The sequence below is a fragment of the Saimiri boliviensis genome, chromosome 1 (assembly GCF_048565385.1).
Source record: "Saimiri boliviensis isolate mSaiBol1 chromosome 1, mSaiBol1.pri, whole genome shotgun sequence".
Lineage (NCBI taxonomy): Eukaryota > Metazoa > Chordata > Mammalia > Primates > Cebidae > Saimiri > Saimiri boliviensis.
This window is the reverse complement of record NC_133449.1, coordinates 230,448,598-230,470,960: the sequence shown is the minus strand read 5'-3', so window position 1 is coordinate 230,470,960 and position 22,363 is coordinate 230,448,598. Positions and strand designations below refer to the sequence as shown.

Sequence of the window (22,363 nt, the reverse complement as noted above, 5' to 3'; positions counted from 1 at the left end):
GTGAAAGTCATGATACAAAGGCACAACTCCAACACACCATACCATGCAGAAGGGCTTCTTTAGGGAGACATTTTTAGAAAGAAAAAGAGCAAATTAGAACCTCAATGTTTTTGGAGAAGACTCCCTGCTACAGCTCACCTGTTGCATAAGGCCTTGTGGCCAGCCCGGGAGTTACAGATGATGATAGTTACTGGTTGTTCTCTAGAGAGGCTCTAGTCTTGTGGAGGTGCTGAGAGGTGCTTTCTGAAACAGCCAGACCAAGAAGGCCGGGGATGTTTGTCCATCATCCCCGGGTTGAACTAGCACCAAGGGTCAAGCCTGAAGAAGTCCAACTCTATTCAGTACACTTAACATGGAGCCTGGGATAAGGGGAACAACCAGCTGGGCTGCCCTCTGAGATGGATGGAAAGTGAGAGAAGGGATAGTAGGTTAGCTGGAGTGTCTGGGACAATTGTCCTGGAGAGTTTCTCTGACTGGAAATAGTACTTACGCTTTTATTTTATTGGTTGCTCAGTGCAGAATGAATCTGTTTGGTTTCAATGAAAGGATAGCACCTAGGAAAACAGCTGCCTTCAAAACAAAAGGATTTTGCTCCCTGGAGCTGCCCTATCAGCAAAGGCAGTTTCACCTTCACCTTGGGGTCAAAAAGATTGGCCTCTTGAATATATGAGTCAAACCTAAACTGTGTTGGATTTTTAAAACCTGTGACCTTTACCCGCATTGTTGATTCACAATGTCAGAAAGCTTCACTCTTCTTCTGGACTGGAAAGTTTAAACATACTTAGCACAGAGTTGATTCCTGCATCCACAATAAAAAAAAAATACCTTTCTAGCTCAGCTAGAAGAACCTCATTTTAACAGAGCGCTGTTGGAAAGACTGCATAAATTGTGACCAACGATCACAAATCCTTATAAACAAACACGTTAGAATGTATAACCCAAATAAATGTTGAGACCATCTTTTTATTCACATCATGCTATTATTACTCAAAGTATTTTCAAAGTTTCTCTTTCAGAGTGACCTTAAAGACAACTTGAATGAAAACAGAGAAATATCACCAGACTTGATAGTCATAGGTTTGCTTCTTTGATCCCATCCTATGTTTGCTTTCACACTCTTTTTGCAACTTTAAACTTGCCCTTTTGCCCTCTTTCACCTTATTAACTAGTAGCCATGGGACCCCCCAGTAAATATATTGTAATGGTGCTACCTGGGAGTGGAAAAGTCCAGGAGAAAGGCTATGGGGCCAACGATAGCTGGGAATCAGAGAGCTCCATGGTGCATGGGGTGTAATACCCAATATTCCTTTGGGTTTTAAGTGGATATAAGAAATGTAAGAGGAGGCTGGGCACGGTGGCATATGCCTGTAATTCCAGCACTTTGGGAGGCTGAGGCTGGTGGATCATGAGGTCAGGAGATCGAGACCATCCTGGCCAACATGGTGAAATCCCATCTCTACTTAAATATAAAAATTAATCGGGCATGGTGGCGCAGGCCTGTAGTCTCAGCTATTTGGGAGGCTGAGGTAGGAGAATTGCCCGAACCTGGGGGGGCGGAGGTTGCCATGAGTAAAGATTGCACCACTGCACTCCAGCCTGGCAACAGAGTGAGCCTCCGTCTCAAAAAAAAAAAAAAAAAAAAAAAAAAAGAGGATAACTGACCAAGTGTTCTCAACACAAATCACCACAAGTTGAACCCCCATTAAGGCAGGGAATTGTCCTTGGTAACATGCACCTAATGTAGGTCTGAATTTGGATAACATCTTTTCGTGCAGCAGGTCAGAGAAGGACTAATAAACAGAACACTGGTCAGCTATGCTGGAACTGGTGCTGCTAGATGGCAGGGAAATTTGAGGCACAGAGATAAGAAAGGAAAGAGCCAACTCTTGCTAGGATTCCCTCGATGGCAGCAGCTGTGTCTTAGGCTGTTTGGGCTGCTAGAACAACATACCAGATAATGGGTAATTTATAAAGAACAGAACTTTATTTCCTACTGTTTTGGAGGTTGAATGTTCAAGATCAAGACGGCAGCAGGTTCAGTGTCTGGTGTGGCCCAGTCTCTGCTTCCAAGACATTGACTGTTGCTTTGTCCTTCGAAGGGAACACATGCTGCGTCCTCACGTGGCAAATAAATGGAAGGGCAAAAAAGGGCCTAGCTAGTTCCCTCCAGCATTTTAATAATGCACTAATCTCATCTATGAGGGCAGAGCCCTCCTAGTGACCGAATCACATCCTAAATGTCCACCTTTTAATACTGTTGCATTGGGGATTACAGCTTCAACAGGCATTTTAGGGGAAGGAAAACACTGAAGGCATAGCAAGCTGTAAGAGAGACTTAGGAGTTGGCTTGGGTCAATGCCTGAGAGAAGGTTCGTCTGAGGGAGTTCCGGTATTGTAGAGCTACAGGAGGAAAAAGTGCCAGGGCAGGGTAGCTGAGAACAATGGAGAACTTGGGGGCTGACCTAGATTGGGAACCGGAAGAGCCACTTGGTTTGTTGTGAAGAGTAAATGAGATCTTTATACAAATAATTTGCAGCCACAAAATGCTTTTGTGGATGCGTCATTCACCATTTTCTTCATCCAAGAGGAAGGCAACAAGCATGAACTTTCCTGGCCGCCCTCTAACCACCTGTCTATATCCTTTCCTAGCTCCTTAGCGCCTTGCTTTTTCCCTGGCTTAGTGAAAGCCTGCTCCTGTGCAACACCTGTGCTCTTCTACAGCCATCCCTTCATACTCTGTGAGTTCCTGCTCCATGGGTTATGCCTCATTTGTTCACATTCTCAGCCTCTCCTTTCCTCTTCCTCGTTATCATTCAAACAAGCTCTACTGTCTCCCAACTTAAAAAAAGAGAAACTTCCTTCATGGCACTCTAACCCTGCAGGTACTTCCTTTTCTGCGCACAATCCCCTCTTCACAGTCAGCCTGCTGGAAAGGACAATCTCTGCTTACTACCTGCAGTTGCTTCATCCCTTCCTGCTTGAGCTCACTTCAGCCTGGCTCTTGACTCCATCGCTGCACTGGAACTGGTTTTGTCAAAGTGGCCAGTGTCCACCCCTCACCAAATCCAATGGGCACTTTTTCATTCTTCTATCATTGCATGTTTTCTAAACCCTCTTCCTCAGCTTCTATGGGAATTTTCTCTCCTATTGTTTCTCACACCTTTCCAACTGTTTTGTCTCACTGTCTCACTTTTCCTCTGCCACCCACTCCTCAACCATTGGGGATTCCTCTTGGCCTCTAGAGGCACTCCTGGTTCTTCAGCTCTTAGGAGAAAGCTGGCTGGCACACAGTTGGTTCATAGTCAAGGACCTTTCTTGAGCCAAAGGGCTTGGAATTGGTGTTTTCTTCTTCTTGGACCCTGCTTTGGGGGTTACGCTCTCCCCAGATGTCTGGTCTAGTGAACCAGACTGGGGCTGCCCCAACTGGGGAAGCAGCTGTCCTAAAGGTGCACTTTCCACCAGTGATGCTCCAGCCACCAGAACAACCCCAATTCATTTCCTTATCCTTATTCTGTTTTTGGCCATGCCTTTTCTAGAGCTCACCTCGCCTCTGTAAAAGGGATAGAACAGAGCTGAAATTTGCATCTGGGCCTATGAGGACAGAACAGATGGCCACCCAGTCTGCTAGATCTGTCTCAGATCTGCCTATCACAGGTCAGAGTCGCTCCTTTAGTTAAACCCAGTGCCCCAGGGACCTTATGCCTCAGCAGGTAGCTCTCTTTAATACCTCTGGCTGTCACTGGGCCATGAAAACCCACTTACCCTCGGCCTTTTATTAAGAAAAACTTACAGGAGGCCACTGATTTGGGCTGAGCTCCTACACTAGGCTCTAACAGATTCGACCAAAATGGAAACACTCCTGCTAAAGTTCCACAGCACCAAATGGTGCTGTTTATCTGATCTTCTGAGAAACCAGGAGCTATGAGAGCCAAATCCCCAGACCAGTCTTAGCTGACATGACAAGGAAGTCCCCTCTGTTTTATTCCATCCAAGGAAAGTAACTGAAAAGAAGCTGATGCTAACCAATTCGCTTTTTGTTCCACACTTCTGCTCTCTTCAGCCCTTTTCTGCCCATAAAGTCAACCTCTTCTGCTCAGCTCATCAGAACACTCATTGTATTTTATTGAATGAGATGTTCCCCACTTCTAGAATCATTAGTAAAAGCCAAGTAGATCTTTAAACTCAATGTGTTGTAATTTTGCCTTTGGACACTTTTAAATGGCAGAAACGCATCTTGCTACCCAGCTGCCTTCTCTCTTTTTACCCTGCCATCCGGCTCCACCCAGCTCCTGCTTTCAGAGCGCTTGAGAGCCAGGTGCCAGTCATTATGCTCCCAGACCCCAAGGGACACATGGCAAGCTCTCCCAAGACCTTTGGCATTCCCACTCTGGTAGCAGCCCTATATGGGCTAAAATGTTTTCACCACTCAACAAGCTTCTGTCTATGAAATAAGAGTTTGTCTCTCCTTCTTGCAAGAATCTCCCTAAACCTGAGGATCTCTTGGCCCCATCTTTGCTTGCTTTGGGGGAGAGAATCCCCTTCCCCATGGGGAAGGAAGGAAAAAGCAAAGCTTGCTCCTCTTACACATTCCTTCAAGGAAGTCTCTCAGGAACCTCCAGCCTCTTGGTTAGCAAGTCCAGTGGGATTCCTTTAGCACCTCTCTTTAGAATGTAGGAGTGCTTATCACCCACTGACTCCAGCTTTGAAGCTTTGGCCAGCACCTGAGACAACAGGGTAAGTTCCATTCCAAATCCTGTTAGCTGTTTCTTCTGCTTAAAATACTCTTTCTCCTTCCTTAGACCTGCCTTCAGCCTCATAGCCCTCCCTACCCAGAACCGTATCTAAAATGTCATAGTAAATAGGACAAAACAGGTTAGATTGGAACCTTATCTCTGAACAAAACTCAAAATCATAAAAATAAATTTATTTTATCTATGTTATAAAACAGATGTGGTATATGTGATTGTGCACTAATCCTGAGACTGATAAAAGAATGAGTCAGTCATTTGGGACATTAGCTGTTTGATAAAATGATATGATAGCACATTATGTTTTCCTGCATTTTACATCAAAGGCAGGAAGATGAAGAGGAATATTTTTGCAAAAATATTCAAGAGTTTCATCAGTTTCCTGAGGGCCTCTCTTCTACCTTTGATATTCAAATCACCTTCTTTTGAAGAGGCTTTGTGTCATGTCCTTGTCAATTTTCTCTCTGTTAGCTCCTCTAATTCTGCCAGATCCTTCTTTGTCCGTGAGCTTACCCACGACTGAGTACTTCGCTATCTTCATTGCCTGCTGCATAAAAGTGCATTTGCTTTGCATCATATTTCTGTTTACAGCACTGGGAAATCAGCAGGAGGATGGCTGACAAGAAGCATGAGGTGGCTGGCTAGAGGGAGGAGGCAAGTTTATGGAGGATGGGGTGTTTGCATTTGAAGTTCATCAGTCAACACTGTTGTAACAACGTCTGCTTCCCCGTGCCACCATATGACTTTGGGGCTTAAATACTGAATACTGGGATAACAAGGAACCTCTGCAGCACCCAGAGAGGCGGTACGACTGGAGCTGGCAGAGCACGCAGGAGAAAAGGATAACCCGGGGGAATATGTTGAGTCAGAGAGCAGGGAAGCAATTGGAAGGTTCTGAAAGGGAAGGTGAGGAGCGGCCAAGACGAGTTTGGCCTCTGTGACCTACAGGCCAGGCTCAGCCCTGTGACAGGGTAGAAACTCCTCTTCTGCAAGACAGTAGCTACTCAGCCCAGTGCCTTTGAGGAGACTACGAGCATCTTTATCAGACAACAGACTGCTGGGCAGCCTGAAAGCACAGGTCAGATCTTCAAGTCATATTTTGCTAAGAAGCTCCCCGCTAGCCAAACACTTCCAGAAATGGCCTCTTCCCAAACTGATCGGCCTCCCACCTAGGATTTCAGCACTGGCTTGGCCTCTTTAGGAGGCTCAGCTAGCATCCCCAAGTCCTCATGGTTCAGCTACAAGCAGTACATCCAACCTAATGGCCTGTCATGATTTAAGGCCACTCCCCACTCTCAGTGACACAGAGAAAAAAGGGAAGCAATCGCCAGTCCTTTTCATAAGCACATCCTGGATCGGGGAGAAGACAAATGAGATGGGGAGGAGAAGAAGAACAGGGTGAAGGGGCAGGAGGCACCTCTATGACCCTAGGGACCCTGTGCCTGGGATTCACACTCCTGAATATTCCATACCTTTCAGTGGGGGCTGGATTTAGTCTCCGGTTTCTAACAAACGGATGAGCACAGAAGTAAGGGGATGTCATGTTTAAGACTGAGTGATAAATGATTTTGGTTTCCACCATGGGTACTCTTGCTGTCTCTTGAATTCTACCTGCTCCCTACCAAGTCAGGCCCTCCTTGAGAAGGCTGCCCATGAGCACCCTTGAGCCAGAGGCACCCAGCTAAGCTGCACTAAATTCCTGACTTTCTGAAATGAGGATGTGGAGCTAGGGGTATAGGGGGAAGATGGGGGGTGGGAGAATACCTATTTTGTTTCCAGATGTAATTTTGTGATAATTTTCTTTTTAAAATTTTATATATATATATATATATTTATTTATTTGAGATGGAGTCTTGCTCTGTCGCCTAGCCTACAGTGCAGTGGCATGATCTTGGCTCATTGCAACCTCTGCCTCCTGAGTTCAAGCAATTCTCCTGCCTCAGCCTCCCCAGTAGGTGAGATTACAGGCATCAGCCACCACACCCAGCTAATTTTTGTATTTTTAGTCCAGACAGTGTTTCACCATGTTGACCAGGCTGGTCTTGAACTCCTGACTTCAGGTGATCTGCCCACCTCAGCTCTCCAAAGTGCTGGGATTACAGGTGTGAGCCACTGTGCCTGGCCACTTTCTTTTTCTTTTTTTTTTTTTTAATTAAGAAATAAAAACAGGTTTTAACCATGTTTTTAACCATGTTGGCCAGACTGGTCTCGAACTCCTGAGCTCAAGGGATCCACCCGCCTTGGCCTTTAAAAGTCCTGGGATCACCCGGCCTTACACAACAATTGATAGCTCATATGGGAGGAAGGCGGTATTGCATGGGGGTCATTTTCTTGGTTTCTGAGTCTAGCTGAGAAAAAATCATCAGAATCTCTAGACAATCTTGGTGGCCACAGAAGACACCTGAACTTCTGGGCCCCAGGTTTTATGGTTTAAGAATTTATTTTTAGAACTTAAAAGAAATCTTTTAAGATGTGTTTCTGGGTCCTCGCACCATGTCAGTACCAGCAGTGCCAGGTCAGGGTCAGAGGACATGAGTGCAACGGAAATGTTTCTGCTCCACGCTATGTGCCCCCACCATGCTGTACTGTCATTGTCCTAACAGCCGGCGAGCTCCTTGAAGGTAAGAAGCATGTCTCATTGATCTTTGCTACCCACTGTGCTGGACGCCAGCATACATACACAGTTGGTGTTCACCAAATGTAAACGTGTGTGATCTTAAACACATTTGTGCCTTGCACTTCTCACGAAGACTCAAGCTGTCTTAGTCTACACATAGGCGACCAAACTTGTCTGTCCTTTAACCTCAACTCCTGCCTTACATTTGTTTTCCAACTTCAATTTCCTTAAGGAAACCACTAGTTTATCTTCATCGTGTCTAAATCAAAAGAACACCCACACCCACCCTGCGGAAGAAGGAAAGCCTCTGTAAATACGGATTGATAGCTAAACAGCATCAGGAAGCATGCTGCCTGCCCTTTGTAACTAACTAGTCCTTAGCATTTGCAAGACTCATCTCAGCACCAGGCATAAGCTAGGGAGCCAGTCTCCTGCAGGGAAAATCACACATGGAAAAGCATTTGTGAAAAAGCATGAACAAATGAAGGGGGAAAATCTTAGGGAAGGATTGGAAGATGAAGGGGGAAAATCTGAGTCTGTTCAAATCTGGAGACTATAAAAAGTATTTGAAGCCATAAGCTTATATCTTGGAGGAGATCCCAGGGTAAACAAAACTTGCCTGAGGAGTCTGGATAGCGTAATGGTTCGCCCTGATTTGATGAAGGCACTGAAACCCTCCCAGCTAATAGAGAACAAGCCCTTTGAAGCTCCAGATACAGACTTCGCTAGAGCAGGCAGCAGCGTGGAACCGCCTGGAGGCTGAGAATGCAGGCTCTACAGGCAGAATGTCAGGGTTTGGAACAACAACCAGGGGGATATCAAGGACTGAAATGTTACCCTAAAATCAGAAGTTGGTTAGGTTCCTGGAATTCAACAACTCGAACACTCATCCTACTAGTGTTACCTAAGCCAAGCCCTGCTCTGAGGCAGATATTCCATGGAACAAAGTGGACACCAGCCATTTCTGCCGAATAACTTCACAGGGTGATGGCCACTCCTATGGTGGCTGTAGAGTCAGGAACTCCCATTCCAGTTCAGCGGGGTTAGGAAAACCTTCCCAGGGGCCTTCCAGCTGAAACCTGAAGGGTGAGTTAGTCAAGCAAAGACAAAAGAGGAAAAGAAACTGCACCAAGGGACTCACCTGTGTGAAGGCCCAGAATTACCAGGGTGCAGGCGGACTGGAAGAGCTCGAAGGGGTTTAAGGGATCAGATGAAAGGAATTGGGATTATTTATAGTGGAAAGGGAAAGGCTAAAAATTCAGTGAAAGTTTTCATTAGAATAAGGTGTTAATACGGAAGGCATGACCTCCTGCACTGAGCCTTGCTCAAAAGAAAAGGGGCTCAGGGGTCCCCAGAACTGATACAGACTCAGGATCAGTAGATCCCAGTAGAAGGGCCAGAAGGCATCACAGCAGCAACCCCAGAGATCCTCAGAACCCCTCTCAGGGAGGGTGGAATAAGGCCCTTGGCAGTGAGGGTGAGATGGTCCCAAGGGCTATGCTTAGTAAGAAATAAGTCATTGTTGAATTGCCTCCTTAAAAAAGGCAGTTATCTGCAGGGCTTTCCTTTTGCTAAGGGGGTGTGCTGGTTGGGACCAGACTTGTATGCTTGGATTATAGGCCGAGGAGTGGGCAGTGCCCAGTGGCTTTCTTTCTCCAGCTTCTCCCAGCAGGGCCCGTATTCCAAAATTAATGTTCCAACATTAAAAGAACATCGGCCAGGTACAGTGGCTCACGCCTGTAATCACAGCACTTTGGGAGGATAAGGTGGGCAGATCACCTGAGGTCAGGAGTTTGAGACCAGCCTGGCCAACATGGTGAAACCCCATCTCTACTAAAAATACAAAACTTATCAAGGCGTGGTGCTGAGTGCCTGTAATCCCAGCTACTCGAATTGCTTCAACCTGGGAGGCAGAGGTTGCAGTGAGCTGAGATTGCGCCACTACGCTACGGCCTGGGTGACAGGGTAAAACTCAGTCTCAAAAAAAAAAAAAAAAAAAGAGAATATCACTTTGAAGGAGCACCAAATGAGTAGCCTTCCCAACGTGCTCACAAGTCTCACTTTGGCTCTGTCCATAAGAAAGGAGAAGGACCTTGCCTATTCTCTGGGTACCTCTTCACTTTTCCTCACCTGCCGCGATTCCAGACACGAAATAGAAATCAGAGGCAGCTGCGTGCTCAGAATGCCCACCCGAGCAGGAGGACTGGTAGCCTGCCTGGGATAAGGGTTCAGCTTCAAACAAAGGCTGGTTTTTCCTTTCTCTCTCCTCCTAGCTGGGGCTCCTTCTCACCCTCTCCTGCTCCCTCTACTATGGGGCCCAGGAGATTGGCGGGGAGGGCTGGTCGGGCCACTCAGGAAAAGAGACATGGGGGCCATAAACAGGTTGAAAAGTGCAAACTTCTGGCAATGAAAGAAACACAATTGACGTAACATTTTAAAGTCCATCAATCCAGCAAGAATCTTAACACTGTATAATAAAAAGTACTGGGAAAAGTAGGGCCAATCTCTACTCACGGACGATGCTATGCATAAAACCTTAGTAACAAGAAGAAGGGCTAATGGCACCCATGGCTCACTGCACAATGCCATCCCTATCCCAAGAGAGGCTCTCCCCCATCCACACTAGATGGTTTGGACTGGGGTGATCACCAGGATTACAGATTTCAAAAGCACCCTTAGGAGAAGCCCACAGCAGCCCCAGTCAGATCCTGTCTTCAGGAGCTGACTCCCCAAGACTGTTGCCTGAGAAGCAGGGACTTGCCTCATTCCAACTTGTAAGAGGAGTGGTGGACATAATCATTCTGGCTTAGCTACTAAGCTTTTTTTCCTTTTGAGACGAAGTCTCTCTGTCACCCAGGCTGGAGTTCAGTGGTGTAATCTCAGCTCACTGTAACTTCCGTCTCCTAGGTGCAAACTCTGTCTCCTGGGTTCAAGTGATTCTCCTGCCTCAGCTTCCTGAGTAGCTGGTATTACAGGCATGCACTACCACACTTGACTAATTTTTGTATTTTTAGTAGAAATGGGGTTTTGCCATGTAGGCCAGGCTGGTTTCAAACTCCTGACCTCAAGTGATCCACCAGCCTGGTCCTCCCAAAGTTCTGGGATTACAGGCATGAGCCACCGTGGCTGGCCCCAGCTACATGGGGCAAAAATGTTGCCAGTTTAGGCATCAATGTATAACTCACTGTAGAAGTCAAAGTATTTTTCTAACCAATAGAGAGTCTTCTAATTTATATATTAAACCAAAACATTCTAACTGAACCTAAACATAGTCAGTTTTTGTTTCTCTTTTCAAAGAGAGATCCTTGGCCAGGTGTGGTAGCTCACCCCTGTAATCCCAGCACTTTGGGAGGCCCAGGCAGGTGGATCACCTGAGGTCAGGAGTGCCAGACCAGTTTGGCCAACATGGTGAAACCCATCTTTATCAAAAATAGAAAATTAGCCAGGCATGGTGGCATGTGCCTGTCGTCCCAGTTACTTGGGAGGTTGAGGCAGGAGAATCGCTTGAACCCAAAAGATTGTAGTGCACTCCAGCTAGGGTGACAGAGTGAGACTCCATCTCAAAAAAAACCCTTGAAACAGAGATCCTCATAAAGCAACATTCTTTATAAGAAAGTCCACATATCCAGGCCAACACTTTTGTTCATCCCAATTTCTGGAAATTAAATGTTACAAAGAGAACTTTCAGAAATGTTCTTTGTATCTCAAATACTTGTTACTCTTCACCTCAGAGCCCGAACCACAGAGTGTGAAAGGGCCCCTATTGACTTGCACCCAAGAGGACAGTCTATGTGGCCAGTAGAAACTGCCTCCTCCTCCTCCAGAATTCAGCAAGATGGGACCTAATTGTAGCTAAAGATTAGAGACCAGCTGATGTCAACCAGTCATAGAACTAGATACAACATTCATTCCATTTTCAAGCCAGCATTCTCATCAGAAGCTGCAGTGATGCCCTAAGAACCCAACTGTAAATTTCATCTGTCCTTCATATCAGCATTGTGCTGTTGGTTTTGACTGCAAGTTCACTGGGAAGATGGCGCAGATTGCCACCAACTTCTGCGACCTGTGCGGAAGGCAATTTTCATGTGAAGTGTATGAAAAACATTATTGAGTTTAAAGAAATTTATTTAAAAAAACCCAGAAGTTGCTAATTAGCATTTCATCCTCCTACCGTCTACCTCTTTAGTTGTTGCTGTTTCTTGGCTGAATGGCTGTACCGGCCCCTTCCCTGGCCTCCCTGCTCCCACTCCTCACTCACCTCTGTCATGCTGGGGTTCTTCTTCAACTCCAGCTTTGATCATCACTCACCACACAGGCTCCCTGGATCATAGATTGCTTGAACAGGATTTCCTACAAATTATCCTTAGTGCTTAGAAGGGCAGGTCAAAGGAAAGGGAAGGGGCCAAGGGCTAGGGGTCCAACCATGCACGGGAAAACAGCAGGGGCTTTGAGTTAAGAGCTTTGAGTCTGGGCTCTGATCCCAATGCTACTGGCCCAATGAGCCCCCGTAACATAATTTTTAAAATGGCAAAAACATTTACATAAAGAGTAGATACTATTGTGAAGAATTCAGTGGCCCCTGTAAGAGTCAATAGTGTCTGGCCAATAATGTGCCCTCAATAAAGGTTAGTTCCTTACCTTGCTCCTGTAATTAGCAAGATATGGCACATCTGATGAACTAAACCACAGAATCTAAAGAGATTGCGGTGAACTGGGGCCAGGTGAGGCGATGTGGGCACCTGGGGGTATGAACTGGCTGATGAGGCAAAAAAGGAGCAATTTCGAGGCATTAACAGCACTGAGTTTCCTGGGATATAGGCAGGGCCTTTATGATACAGGTGACCACAGATTATAATTGTAAACCAAAAAGTATCTGAGACAGGTCTCAATCAATTTAGAAGTTTATTTTACCAAGGTTAAGGACATGCTCAGAAGCACAAAGCATGGAATCAAAGAAATGGTCTGTGGTCTGTGCCTTTCTCCAAGGATGATTTTGAGAGAGGGATTCAATATTTAAAGGGGAACCTGGGCATGGTGGCTTTCGCCTGTAATCCCAGCACTTTGGGAGGTTGAGGCAGATGGATCACTTGAGGTCAGGAGTTCGAGACCAGCCTGGCCAACATGGTGAGGCCTCATCTCTACTGAAAATACAAAAATTAGCTGGGCATGGTGGCACATGCCTGTATCCCAGCTACTCCGGAGGCTGAGGCAGGAAAATCACTTGAACCCCGGAGGCAGAGGTTGCAGTGAGCCAAAATCATACCACTGCACTCCAGCCTGGGTGACAGAGCAAGAGCCTGTCTCAAAAAAGAAAAAAGAAAAAGAAAAACAAATTTAAAGGAGAACAGCAGTCTGGAGAAGAAAGTGGGAGGGTATGGAAATCCACATGTTGGAAGAGAAAAGGTACAGGCAGGGGATAGCCAATTACGTATCTGTCTGGCGCTCAGTAAATTGGCACTTTACCGATAAGGTGAACACAGCGTAGCTAGCTAGCTACCTGTGGGGATATTTAACCTTTTATCTGTAGCTTAGCTTTATCTGCTTAGGGGCAGAAGGAAAGGCAGTTTCTGCATGACTCAGCTTTCAGCTGTTTTTTTTTCTTCTGGTATCATGAATTGGGGTCCCCAGTTTTTATTTTCCTTTCACACAATCTTGGAAATTAAGGTAGAGAAGGGATCAGAGTCTGTCTCAGGGAACTTCTTTTGTTCTTTTTTTACTTCCCACACTATAGTGATGTAATCAGGGAACTTCTTAACCGAAGAAACTTCCGCGTGGTTTCTTTCTTCCTCCTCTCAGTATTGAGTTATTTCTTCTAAACATTTCATTTCTGTATATTGCATCTCTACCAACTTGTTTATTGACTTTCCTGGCTTCTTCCTTTGGTTGGATCCTAATTTTCTACTGTCTCGCAGAGGATGTGTATGTTGATGTCTTACCGTGTTTATACATTTAACTCATTTAGAATTCTTCCCTCGCTTTGGGGTCTCCAGGCACACGAGCAAAACAAACTGTTAGAAAAAAGATGCAGCTGTGATGATTCTTGGAGGAAATGGCAGGCAGAGGGGAGAGTAGCACATCAGGGAGTGAAGTCGCCAGTCACCCTGGAGCACCACCCGGCACCAGCACCGGGCCTGGGCACATCAGAGCGGGTGTGCCTGCCCCCGGACAAGTTTCCTTATCTCTAGGACAGTGTTGCCAAGTCATACACCTGACATGACTGACGTTGAATTACAGTGAAAAGTGATTCATTCTTCATTCTCCTTCTTTCCTTCCATGCTGGAAATAGTTCCTAGCTCAAGTCTGAGAACATATTCACTGCATGTATGTTTGTGATGATCAATGATAGAGGTATTTCCTTTATCATGGTAATAAAAAAGCATTACTTTAAAGTACTAAAATAAGTAAAGAGTATCAATTTAAGGAAAGGCACCATGGTAAGGCTCCCCCCAGGGAAAGGGCCTGTGTGAGCCTCAGCGGGTCTGAGGTGGGGATGGGAGGGGTTGCTGGGGGGCTGCAGAACTGCTGAGATGGTCGGGCATCCCCCTGGCCCTGGCTGCCTGTGGCACTCCAGCTGCTTTTGGGTGGGGAAGAAGCATCTGTGGACCTCAGTGATAGAAATGCAGGTCCCTCTGACACAGACCCTTCTCCTTGTCCTGGAGTCTTGGATATGAGGGCCCCATGTTTCTATCACCTATATGAGTTAAAGCTAAACACTTTCATTCATGCCCTGGCCTAAGAACTAAGGAAAACCAGAGGCCCTATTACGAAGCCCCAACAAGTAATCTGTTCTTTTTTCTTTTTTTGAGATGGAGTCTTGCTCTGTTGTCCAGGTTGCTGGAGTGCAGTGGTATAACCTTGCTTCACTGAAGTCTTGACTTTCCTGGCTAAAGTGATCCTCCCACCTCAGCCTCCCGAGTCGCTGGGACTACAGGCACGCACCACCACACCTGCTAATTTTAATACATATATTTCTTATAGAGATAGGGTTTCGCCATGTTGCCCAGGCTGGTCTTGAACTCCTGGGTGCAAACGATCTACCCGCCTTGGCCTCCCAAAGTGCTGGAACTACTGGTGTGAACCACGCGCCTGGTCCAAGCAAACTTTTCAAACCAAACCAGCTGCTTCCCTAACAGATTCAGAGTACATACTAATCAAAAGGTTTTGCTTTAGAAATACACTATACAGAAAGAATCCACAGCTCTCATGGGGGTAAAAAACAAAAACAAAAATTAAGACAATATGGGTTTCCTTGCTGGGCTTCACACAGCGTTCCTCTGACTCATGAGCCCGTGTTTTCCCACCCTGTCCTGGATCCTCCTCGTCCTGTCCAAGCCTCACATTTGTGCTCCACTGCAAGAGAGCATCCTGGGAGCAGGGGCTCATCAAATGCCCCCTCACCTCCTGCTGGGGCTGGCCAGGCATGGGTGCCCTTATTTTCACCCAGTGCATGTCACAGTGTGGACTTGAATGATCTCACTTATAAATGGCTAGCAAATCTAAACTTTGATTCATTTAATGTAAATAAAAGCCTAGTAAATCCTGTTTACCTGTTTTCCCGAGGAAGGAGGAGCGTGTGTGTTTATCTCCTCTGCCTGGCTCTGTGAAGCTCTGGTTTGCGATAGAGGTAGAGTCCCTTCCTTGCTGGCCTGGTTGATCACACACTGTCCCCTCGGTGTCCAGACCCCCTCCTGAGCCCTGTGGGGGAGAGCGAGCACAGGGTGTGGTGTGAGTGTGAAACCGTGGTCCTTTAGGGTCAATACCTAGGGAACATCTGGACCTTATTGATGAGATTATAATGAAGATTTCCTAAAGACTGACATTGTATTTATCTACCATCTTGAATCTCTAAGAGGGCTCAGCTGGGCACAGTGGGATTTGAAAACCAACCTGGGAAGAGGCCTCTTAATTACTGTCTTGTTGCGGAGCGTAAGAGAAGGTTTACGATGGCTGTCTCCGGGTGGTGGTTTATGGATTGTTTCATTTTCTGCGATGTTTTCTGTATTTAAAAAAATTGTAATACTGATATGTATTATCTCTATTGTCAGAAAAGTAATAAATGTTATGAAATATCTGAAGTGCAATCAGTGACTGGTGACTTCGGTGAATTAGTTTGAGAATGAAAGCATCTCTCCAATTTCCTGGTGGCCACAAATTGCTGATGTCAGGCCCAGGGAGTTGCTGGTCTCCTCTTCTGCTTTGTGCCATCCTGGTGGTGGCTCCCATGGCAAGAGGGCAAAGGTACAAGAGATGTGGTAGTTACTTCCATACCATCTGAATCCACCTGGGTGGCAGGGATGGTCAGGGTGAACACGCTGGTTTTTCAGTGGGAACCAATCTATACACAGTATGACTATTCTCTACATGAACAAAAAAATAGATTTTAAAGTTTAAGTGATCACTGCAAAAGATAATAATTATTTCAATATATTTAGTATTGGCCAGTATGAGGGTTAATATTGTGTCAACTTGACCGGGTTGAAGGATGCAAAGTATTGTTCCTGGGTGTGTCTGTGAGGGTGTTGGCAAAGGAGATTAACATTTGAGTCAGTGGACTGGGAGAGGCAGACCTACCCTCACTGTGGGTGGGCACCATCTAGTCAGCTGCCAGCACAGCTAGGATAAAAGCAGACAGAGGAACTTGGAAGGACTAGACTAGATGAATCTTGTGGACTCTGTCTTTCTCCTGCCCTCAAACATCAGACTCCAAGTTCTTCAGCTTTTGAACTCTTGGACCTATACCAGTGATTTGCCAGGGATTCTTAGCTTTCCTACTTTTGAGGTTTTGGGGCTCGGACTGGCTTCCTTGCCCCTCAGCTTGCAGACAGCCTATTGTGGGACTTTACCTTGTGATCATGTGACTCAATTCTCCTAATAAACTCCCTCTCATATATCCATTTACCCTATTAGTCCTGTCCCTCTAGAGAACCCTGACTAATATAGCTGGCATTTTATTCTGTTTTTTTTTGAGACAGGGTCTCACTCTGTTACCCAGGCTGGAGTGCAGTGGTGTGATCATGGCTCACTGCAACCTCAAACTCCCAGACAATCCTCACACCTCAGCCTCCCAATAGCTGGAACTACAGGCATACAACACCATGCCCAGCTAATTCTTAAATTTTTTGTAGAGATGTGGGGGGTATCACTAGGTTGCCCAGGCTGGTCTTGAACTCCTGGGCTTAAGTGATCCTCTGGCCTCAGCCTCCCCAAATGTTGGGATTACAGGTATGAGCCACTGCACCTGGCCAATTTTCTTAAAAACACTTAAGCTGAAAAGAACTTTATATCACAGAATTAGGTTGTAAGGCTCTTAGGGGCAGGGGCCATGCTTTAGTTTTGTTTGTATCATTTCTCTGGTCGCTGTACCTCCTCCCTAGAAGCTGATACATGGGTATGAATCCTTCTTCAGGAAAACCTGGGCAGCAAAACCTCAATTTAGGAAACCTAAGTCAATGTATTTAGGTTTTATAAATACTAAAGCTAAAATTTGCACTTACAAAAAGATTTACAAAAAGGTTTCTTCAAATAGTGAATTTCTCTGCCATTAAAATGTTTTATTCACAAATGTTTATGTTTACAAGCCCATTTTGGCTATTTTCTTGATGTAAAATATTTCACTGAACGAAGATTAGTTATTGAAAAAATGGAAGGGATGAAAACCAAGTAAGCCTTTTACAATTAAGATTGGCTGAATTTAAACATGACTTCTGGTTACTTAAAAATTCTATTAAAGGCTGCATATGGTGGCTTACACTATAATCCCAGCACTTTGGGAGGCTGAGGTGGGAGGATTTCTTGAGCCCAGGAGTTTGAGACCAGCCTGGGCAATAGAGCAAGACCCCTGTCTCCAAAAAAAGGACAAGAAAAATATTATATGAAACAAGATATTCTTTTTAAAGCAGATAGTACAATGCCTGGCATATAGTAAGCACTCAAAAAATTTAGCAGCTTTTATTAGAATACTGTTAGAATGAGATTTAGAAAGCGAGTTTAGAAAATCTCAGGCTATTTTTTTAGCACGGTATTATTTCACATCCTCACATTGGAGTTCAGTCATCTGAGAGTCAATCAACCAACATTTATAGAATATCTATGTGCTAACATAATATCTAATTATATTAGTGTCCATTGTTCTGGACACTAGAGATATGAGACTAGCAATTATCTAATTCAATCCATCACTTTACCAGGAAAAAAAACCAAGGCACAGAGAGGATGAAGTGATTTGTTCATGGTTATTCTACTGCTAAATAGTAAAGTTGGATGCTTTTTTCTACCACCTCTTTTCGAATAGCAGCATTTGATAAATACATGTGGACTTGACTGGACAATCTATTCCCCAGGAGGCTAAATGAGACCATTTTCCTCTGACATGGTGTAAAATAAGTCCACAAATCTAGCACTCCCTTCAAAAAGGAAGATTTTCTTCCCCTTGAATATGGGCTGGCCTTAGTGACTCATTTCTAACGAACAGAAAAATGGTAGAAGTGACGGTGTACACCTCTGGAGATGAGGTCAGGAAAGGCCCTGCTGTTTCCTGCTTGCTTGCTCGCTCTGGGGGAAGTTAACTGCCATGGTGAGGACATCCAAGCAGCCTGTGGAGATGCCCACATGGCAAGGAGCTGAGGCCTCCAGCCAACAGCCTTGTGAGTGAGTCAGCTTGGAAGTGGAGCCTGAAGTCCCACTCAAGTCTTTGGATGACCACAGGCCTGCTTGACCGCAATCTCATGAAAGACTCTGAGCCACACTGGACTAAACCAATCCCAGTGTCCTGACCCTCAAAGAATGTGTGAAGTAATAAATGTTTGCTATTTGAAGCTGCTATTTTGGGGTGATTTGTTCCGCAGCAATAGAGAACGAACACTCTCTTATTGTCACTTTGTTTTCACTCCTGCCCTTCCATGACTTCCCTCTAATGCCTTATTTTATAGTTTATATTCTTAGGGCAATGATTGATACTTTTTTTTTTTAGTTCTAAAATTTTTACTATATTTATTTAACAGCTTTACTGAGATACAATTTACATACCATAAAGTTGGTAGACACATTTAAAAAATTGTAATAGAACATAAAACTTACCATTTTAACCATTTTAAAGTATACAAGTCAGTGGCATTAAGTACATTTATGTTGTGTAACCATGACCACTATCTAGTTCCAGAACTTTCTCCTCACCCCAAAGGGAAGCCCCATACCCATGGCTGACATATTTTGAAAAATTAATTTTATTTTGTCCCCCAAATCTGAAACAATCATGCAGTAACAAAGAAAAATGAGCTCACAATTAAATAAGCAAAATCTTCTTTAAAGGTAAAAAATTTGCCGGGCACAATGGTTCATGCCTGTAATTCCTAACACTTTGAGAAGCTGAAGTGGGTGGATCACTTGAGGTCAGGAGTTCCAGACCAGCTTAGCCAACATGGTGAAACCCTGTCTCTACTCAAAATACAAAACACAGCCAGATGTGGTGGTGTTTGCCTGTAATCCAGCTACTTGAGAAGCTGAGGCAGGAGAATAGTTTGCACCTGGGAGGTGGAGGTTGCAGTGAGCTGAGATCACACCACTGCACTCCAGCCTGGGCGTGGGCAACAGAGCGAGATTCTGTCTCAAAAAAAAAAAAAAAAAAGGGAAAGAAATAACATTATTTCTAACAACAACACATGAATCTTTTCATATTCTTGTATAGAATCAGAGAATCTAATGAGCTACATTCTATTATGGATAAGCCAAAATCTCAAGTACTTGTTTTACAAAAAATTAGGCTTCAAAACTCTTTTGAAGTCCACTGAATGCGGAACATCCCCCATTTTGGCTGGCAACCAAGGAACTTGAACTGGAGACAGCTGTTGGGGGGGGGGCAGCAGTGATAACAGATATATGCCCTGTAGCAATGGCCTCCAATGGCTACCTACACACAACCCTGGTATTTGGAGGATGCGGAAGGAACATCCGGGCTCAGTTATTTCATGCTGTCGGCCATGGGCTTCCAAGTGGGAGGTGATGGCATTTTGGCCGCTGTTTGCCAACCCAGGAGTTGAGTAAAGGCTGGTAAAAGATATCATTAGTTCTAGCACCACTTCCTTCCAATAGTCTCCTTTTAATACAATACAGGCTAGTAGTGACCAGAAAATATTGCTACTGAATTGAAGGATGGCTCTACAAGGACCTACATGAGATTATTTGTCGCGTTTAGTTTCCAGTGTCCTATAAAGAATAGAAATGGAAATTGTTGACAAGAGAGTACTTTTGGTAGGCACAGATTCCTTTTCTCCCCACTCTGGAGAGGACACTACAACCTTGCAACAGAGAGTCCTGTGACTGGCCAGTGATGTAGATTACGCCCCTACCCCAGAAGAGGCATCTTGCCAACAGAAAAGCAACAGTTGGAAGAAATTTATATTACCTCTGTATTAAGCTCATTGGACTAGCATCTTTCATGGTATGAGACTTTCTCATTTACTCATTTGTCCATTTATTCATTTACTTTAAAAAATGAGGCCAGGTGCAGTGGCTCAAGCCTGTAATCCTAGCACTTTGGGAGGCCGAGGCAGGCGGATCATGAGGTCAAGAGATCAAGCCCATCCTGGCCAAAATGGTGAAACTCTGTCTCTACTAAAAATACAAAAATTAGCTGGGCATGGTGGCCCGTGCCCGTAATCCCAGCTACTCGGGAGGCTGAGACAGGAGAATCGCTTGAACTCAGGAGGCGGAGGTTGCAGTGAGCCAAGATCGCACCACTGCACTCCAGCCTGGTGACACAGCAAGATTCTGTCTCATAGAAAAAAAAAAAAAAAAAAAATGAGGCCAGGCATGGTGGCTCATGCCTGTAATCCCAGTACTTTGGGAGGCCAAGATTGGAGAACTGCTGGAGCCAAGGAGTTTAAGAGCAGCCTGGGCAACATAGGGAATCTTGTCTTTTCAAAACATAAAATTAGCTGCGTATGGCGATATATACCTGTAGTTCCAGCTATTTGGGTGCCTGAGGTGGGAGAATCACTTGAGCCCAGGAGGTTGAGGCTACAGTGACTTGTGATTGTACCACTGTACTCCAGCCTGGGAGACACAGTGAGATCCTATCTCAAAAAAGTATAAAAAATTAAAAATAAAATAAAAAATTTAAAAAATGTATCGAGTGCCTTCAGGCAGTGTTCCAAGCATTGGTGAACAAAACAGTGGGACTAATGCAGAAAATAGTATGATTTTTGCACACATTTCTCTGGGTTTGACACTCTCTAGAGCTAATATGGACTGATTCACATTAGTAAGACATTAGTGTGATTGAAAAAGAGCTGCAGGTCAACCGTGCACCCTCTTTCCCAGACCCTAGAACCTCAATACAAGCAGTAAAACAGAGAATATGAGGACTATGGATGTGCCCTCCCCTGCTTTACCAAGGCCCAGTATCCTGACACTGACCACTTGCTTTTTCATATTCTTTCCAGAGGTTTCTTCTCACTGCTAGTAAATAGCAGTGCAAGTGTTAATATATTATGAGATAAAGCCACAGTCACGATCATTAACTCCATGCAACATAGGAAAAGCCTCGCTGAACCGATGCCACAGAGTCAAGCATCTCCTACCCAGTCTTCTTAGTGTCCACCATGAACATCCTCACAGAGCAACTCTACTGCCTATTACAGGGAGGCCTCTAGCTTTAGCCCTAGGGGCAAAAGCAAGGCAGGGCTCAACAGTGTTCCAGAAATCAGGGGTGCTCAGGTAGAGAAGCAAAGTGGCCTTCTCAGGGATAGGACACTGAGGTCAAAAGGAAAGGTAGGAAAAGCCACAGAAGAATTGGAAGTGGCAGGAAGTCTAGACAGAATGAGCAATGGCCGGGGAAGAATAAATTATGGTAAAATCACATTTCTTTATTGTAAAAGCCAAAATCAAGGTGCAGGCATTTTTGCTGTTGACCTGAACAACAAAATGAGCTTTGTGCTCCGTGATGAGATAAGTGAGTAAGAGGTGAACCAAGAGGGGTGGTTCACATGGAGTGCTTGAACATGATCCTTCAACAGGGAGAAGTCTTGGCCAACAGACCATTAATAATTGTCTGCTCCCTTCATTTGTGTAAGAAATGTGATTCACTCCAATAAAACTGGCTATTGGCAGAGGGGAATCTAAGGTCTGACTTGTGAGGCTAAAAGAGCCAGCTGTTCTAGCCTCCAGGGCTCAGTGAGAATTTCCTATTTCAAGTTAAGTTCCCAGCTGTCCCACAGCTTAGGAAAGGGGGTAAACCCAGCCACCCCCACTTCTAGACACATGCTCTGGCCAACAGCAGGAGTGTTACAGATTTTATCAGCTTCTTAAATGCATTAGGGCTTGAAATTAGACACCTTGGTGTGGTTTAAGAGCAAGAGAAGGGCCACGTGAACCCAGGTTGGGATAACAAATGAGACAAGAGTCATGAGAAAAGGCCTGAGGTCCAACTTGCAATTGAAAGGTTTTCTAGCCTCCCTGAAACCCTACATCCAAGGGCCCCACACCCCAGTGGCCTTGGGATCACAGCGGGGGTCTTGTGCAGGGAAGTACACGGGCACTGAATGTTTATGGTAGAACTGTAGGCGGGACAGAAGTTTTGTGACGATGTGAGGATATTCTCTGGACAGGTCATGTCTTTCTTCTGGATCCCGATCAATATCAAAGAGCCAGAGGGTCTTGGTTGGTGGGTCTGATGAGGGTATTTCAGAGACATTGTATTGAGACGGTGGAGGGAACCAGTAACCACAGCCTAGCAAAGAAAACAAAACAGTTTATTGAGGGAGAAGCACAGAGGCAGGTTCTAATTTTAGGGAAGGAGTCAGGCCAAGCCTGCACTGGGTTGTGGGTGAGGATACATAAAAAGATGCGGCCCTAGATGCTGTCTCTAGATGTTTCTCAGGCATTGACTTCTGGTGCTTTAACTAGATATGTCTCACTGCTTCACAAGCATGGACACCCAGAAATGAGTGTGCATGTGTGTATGTCCTTGTCACAAGGACTGGGGCCTAGGGGTCCTCCTGGC

The 22,363-nt window shown here is 45.1% G+C and overlaps 1 protein-coding gene across 3 annotated transcripts in view; it reads right to left on the bottom strand.

The window, feature by feature from the left end:
* Positions 1-22,363, bottom strand: part of ARSB (arylsulfatase B) — a 288,497-nt gene that overhangs the window by 64,241 nt on the left and 201,893 nt on the right. Inside the window, exons 8-10 of one of the 3 annotated variants that reach the window (XM_074384375.1) lie at positions 15,253-15,361; positions 14,913-15,060; positions 6,601-13,373 (exon numbers count right to left, since the gene is read on the bottom strand). In XM_074384375.1, coding sequence (XP_074240476.1) covers positions 13,320-13,373; positions 14,913-15,060; positions 15,253-15,361 — 311 coding nt within the window. In that variant the 3' untranslated portion in view covers positions 6,601-13,319. Of the gene's footprint in view, positions 1-6,600; positions 13,374-14,912; positions 15,061-15,252; positions 15,362-18,321; positions 22,091-22,363 lie in introns of those variants that run through there. The other 2 variants (XM_074384373.1, XM_039471273.2) reach the window with 2 other exon arrangements.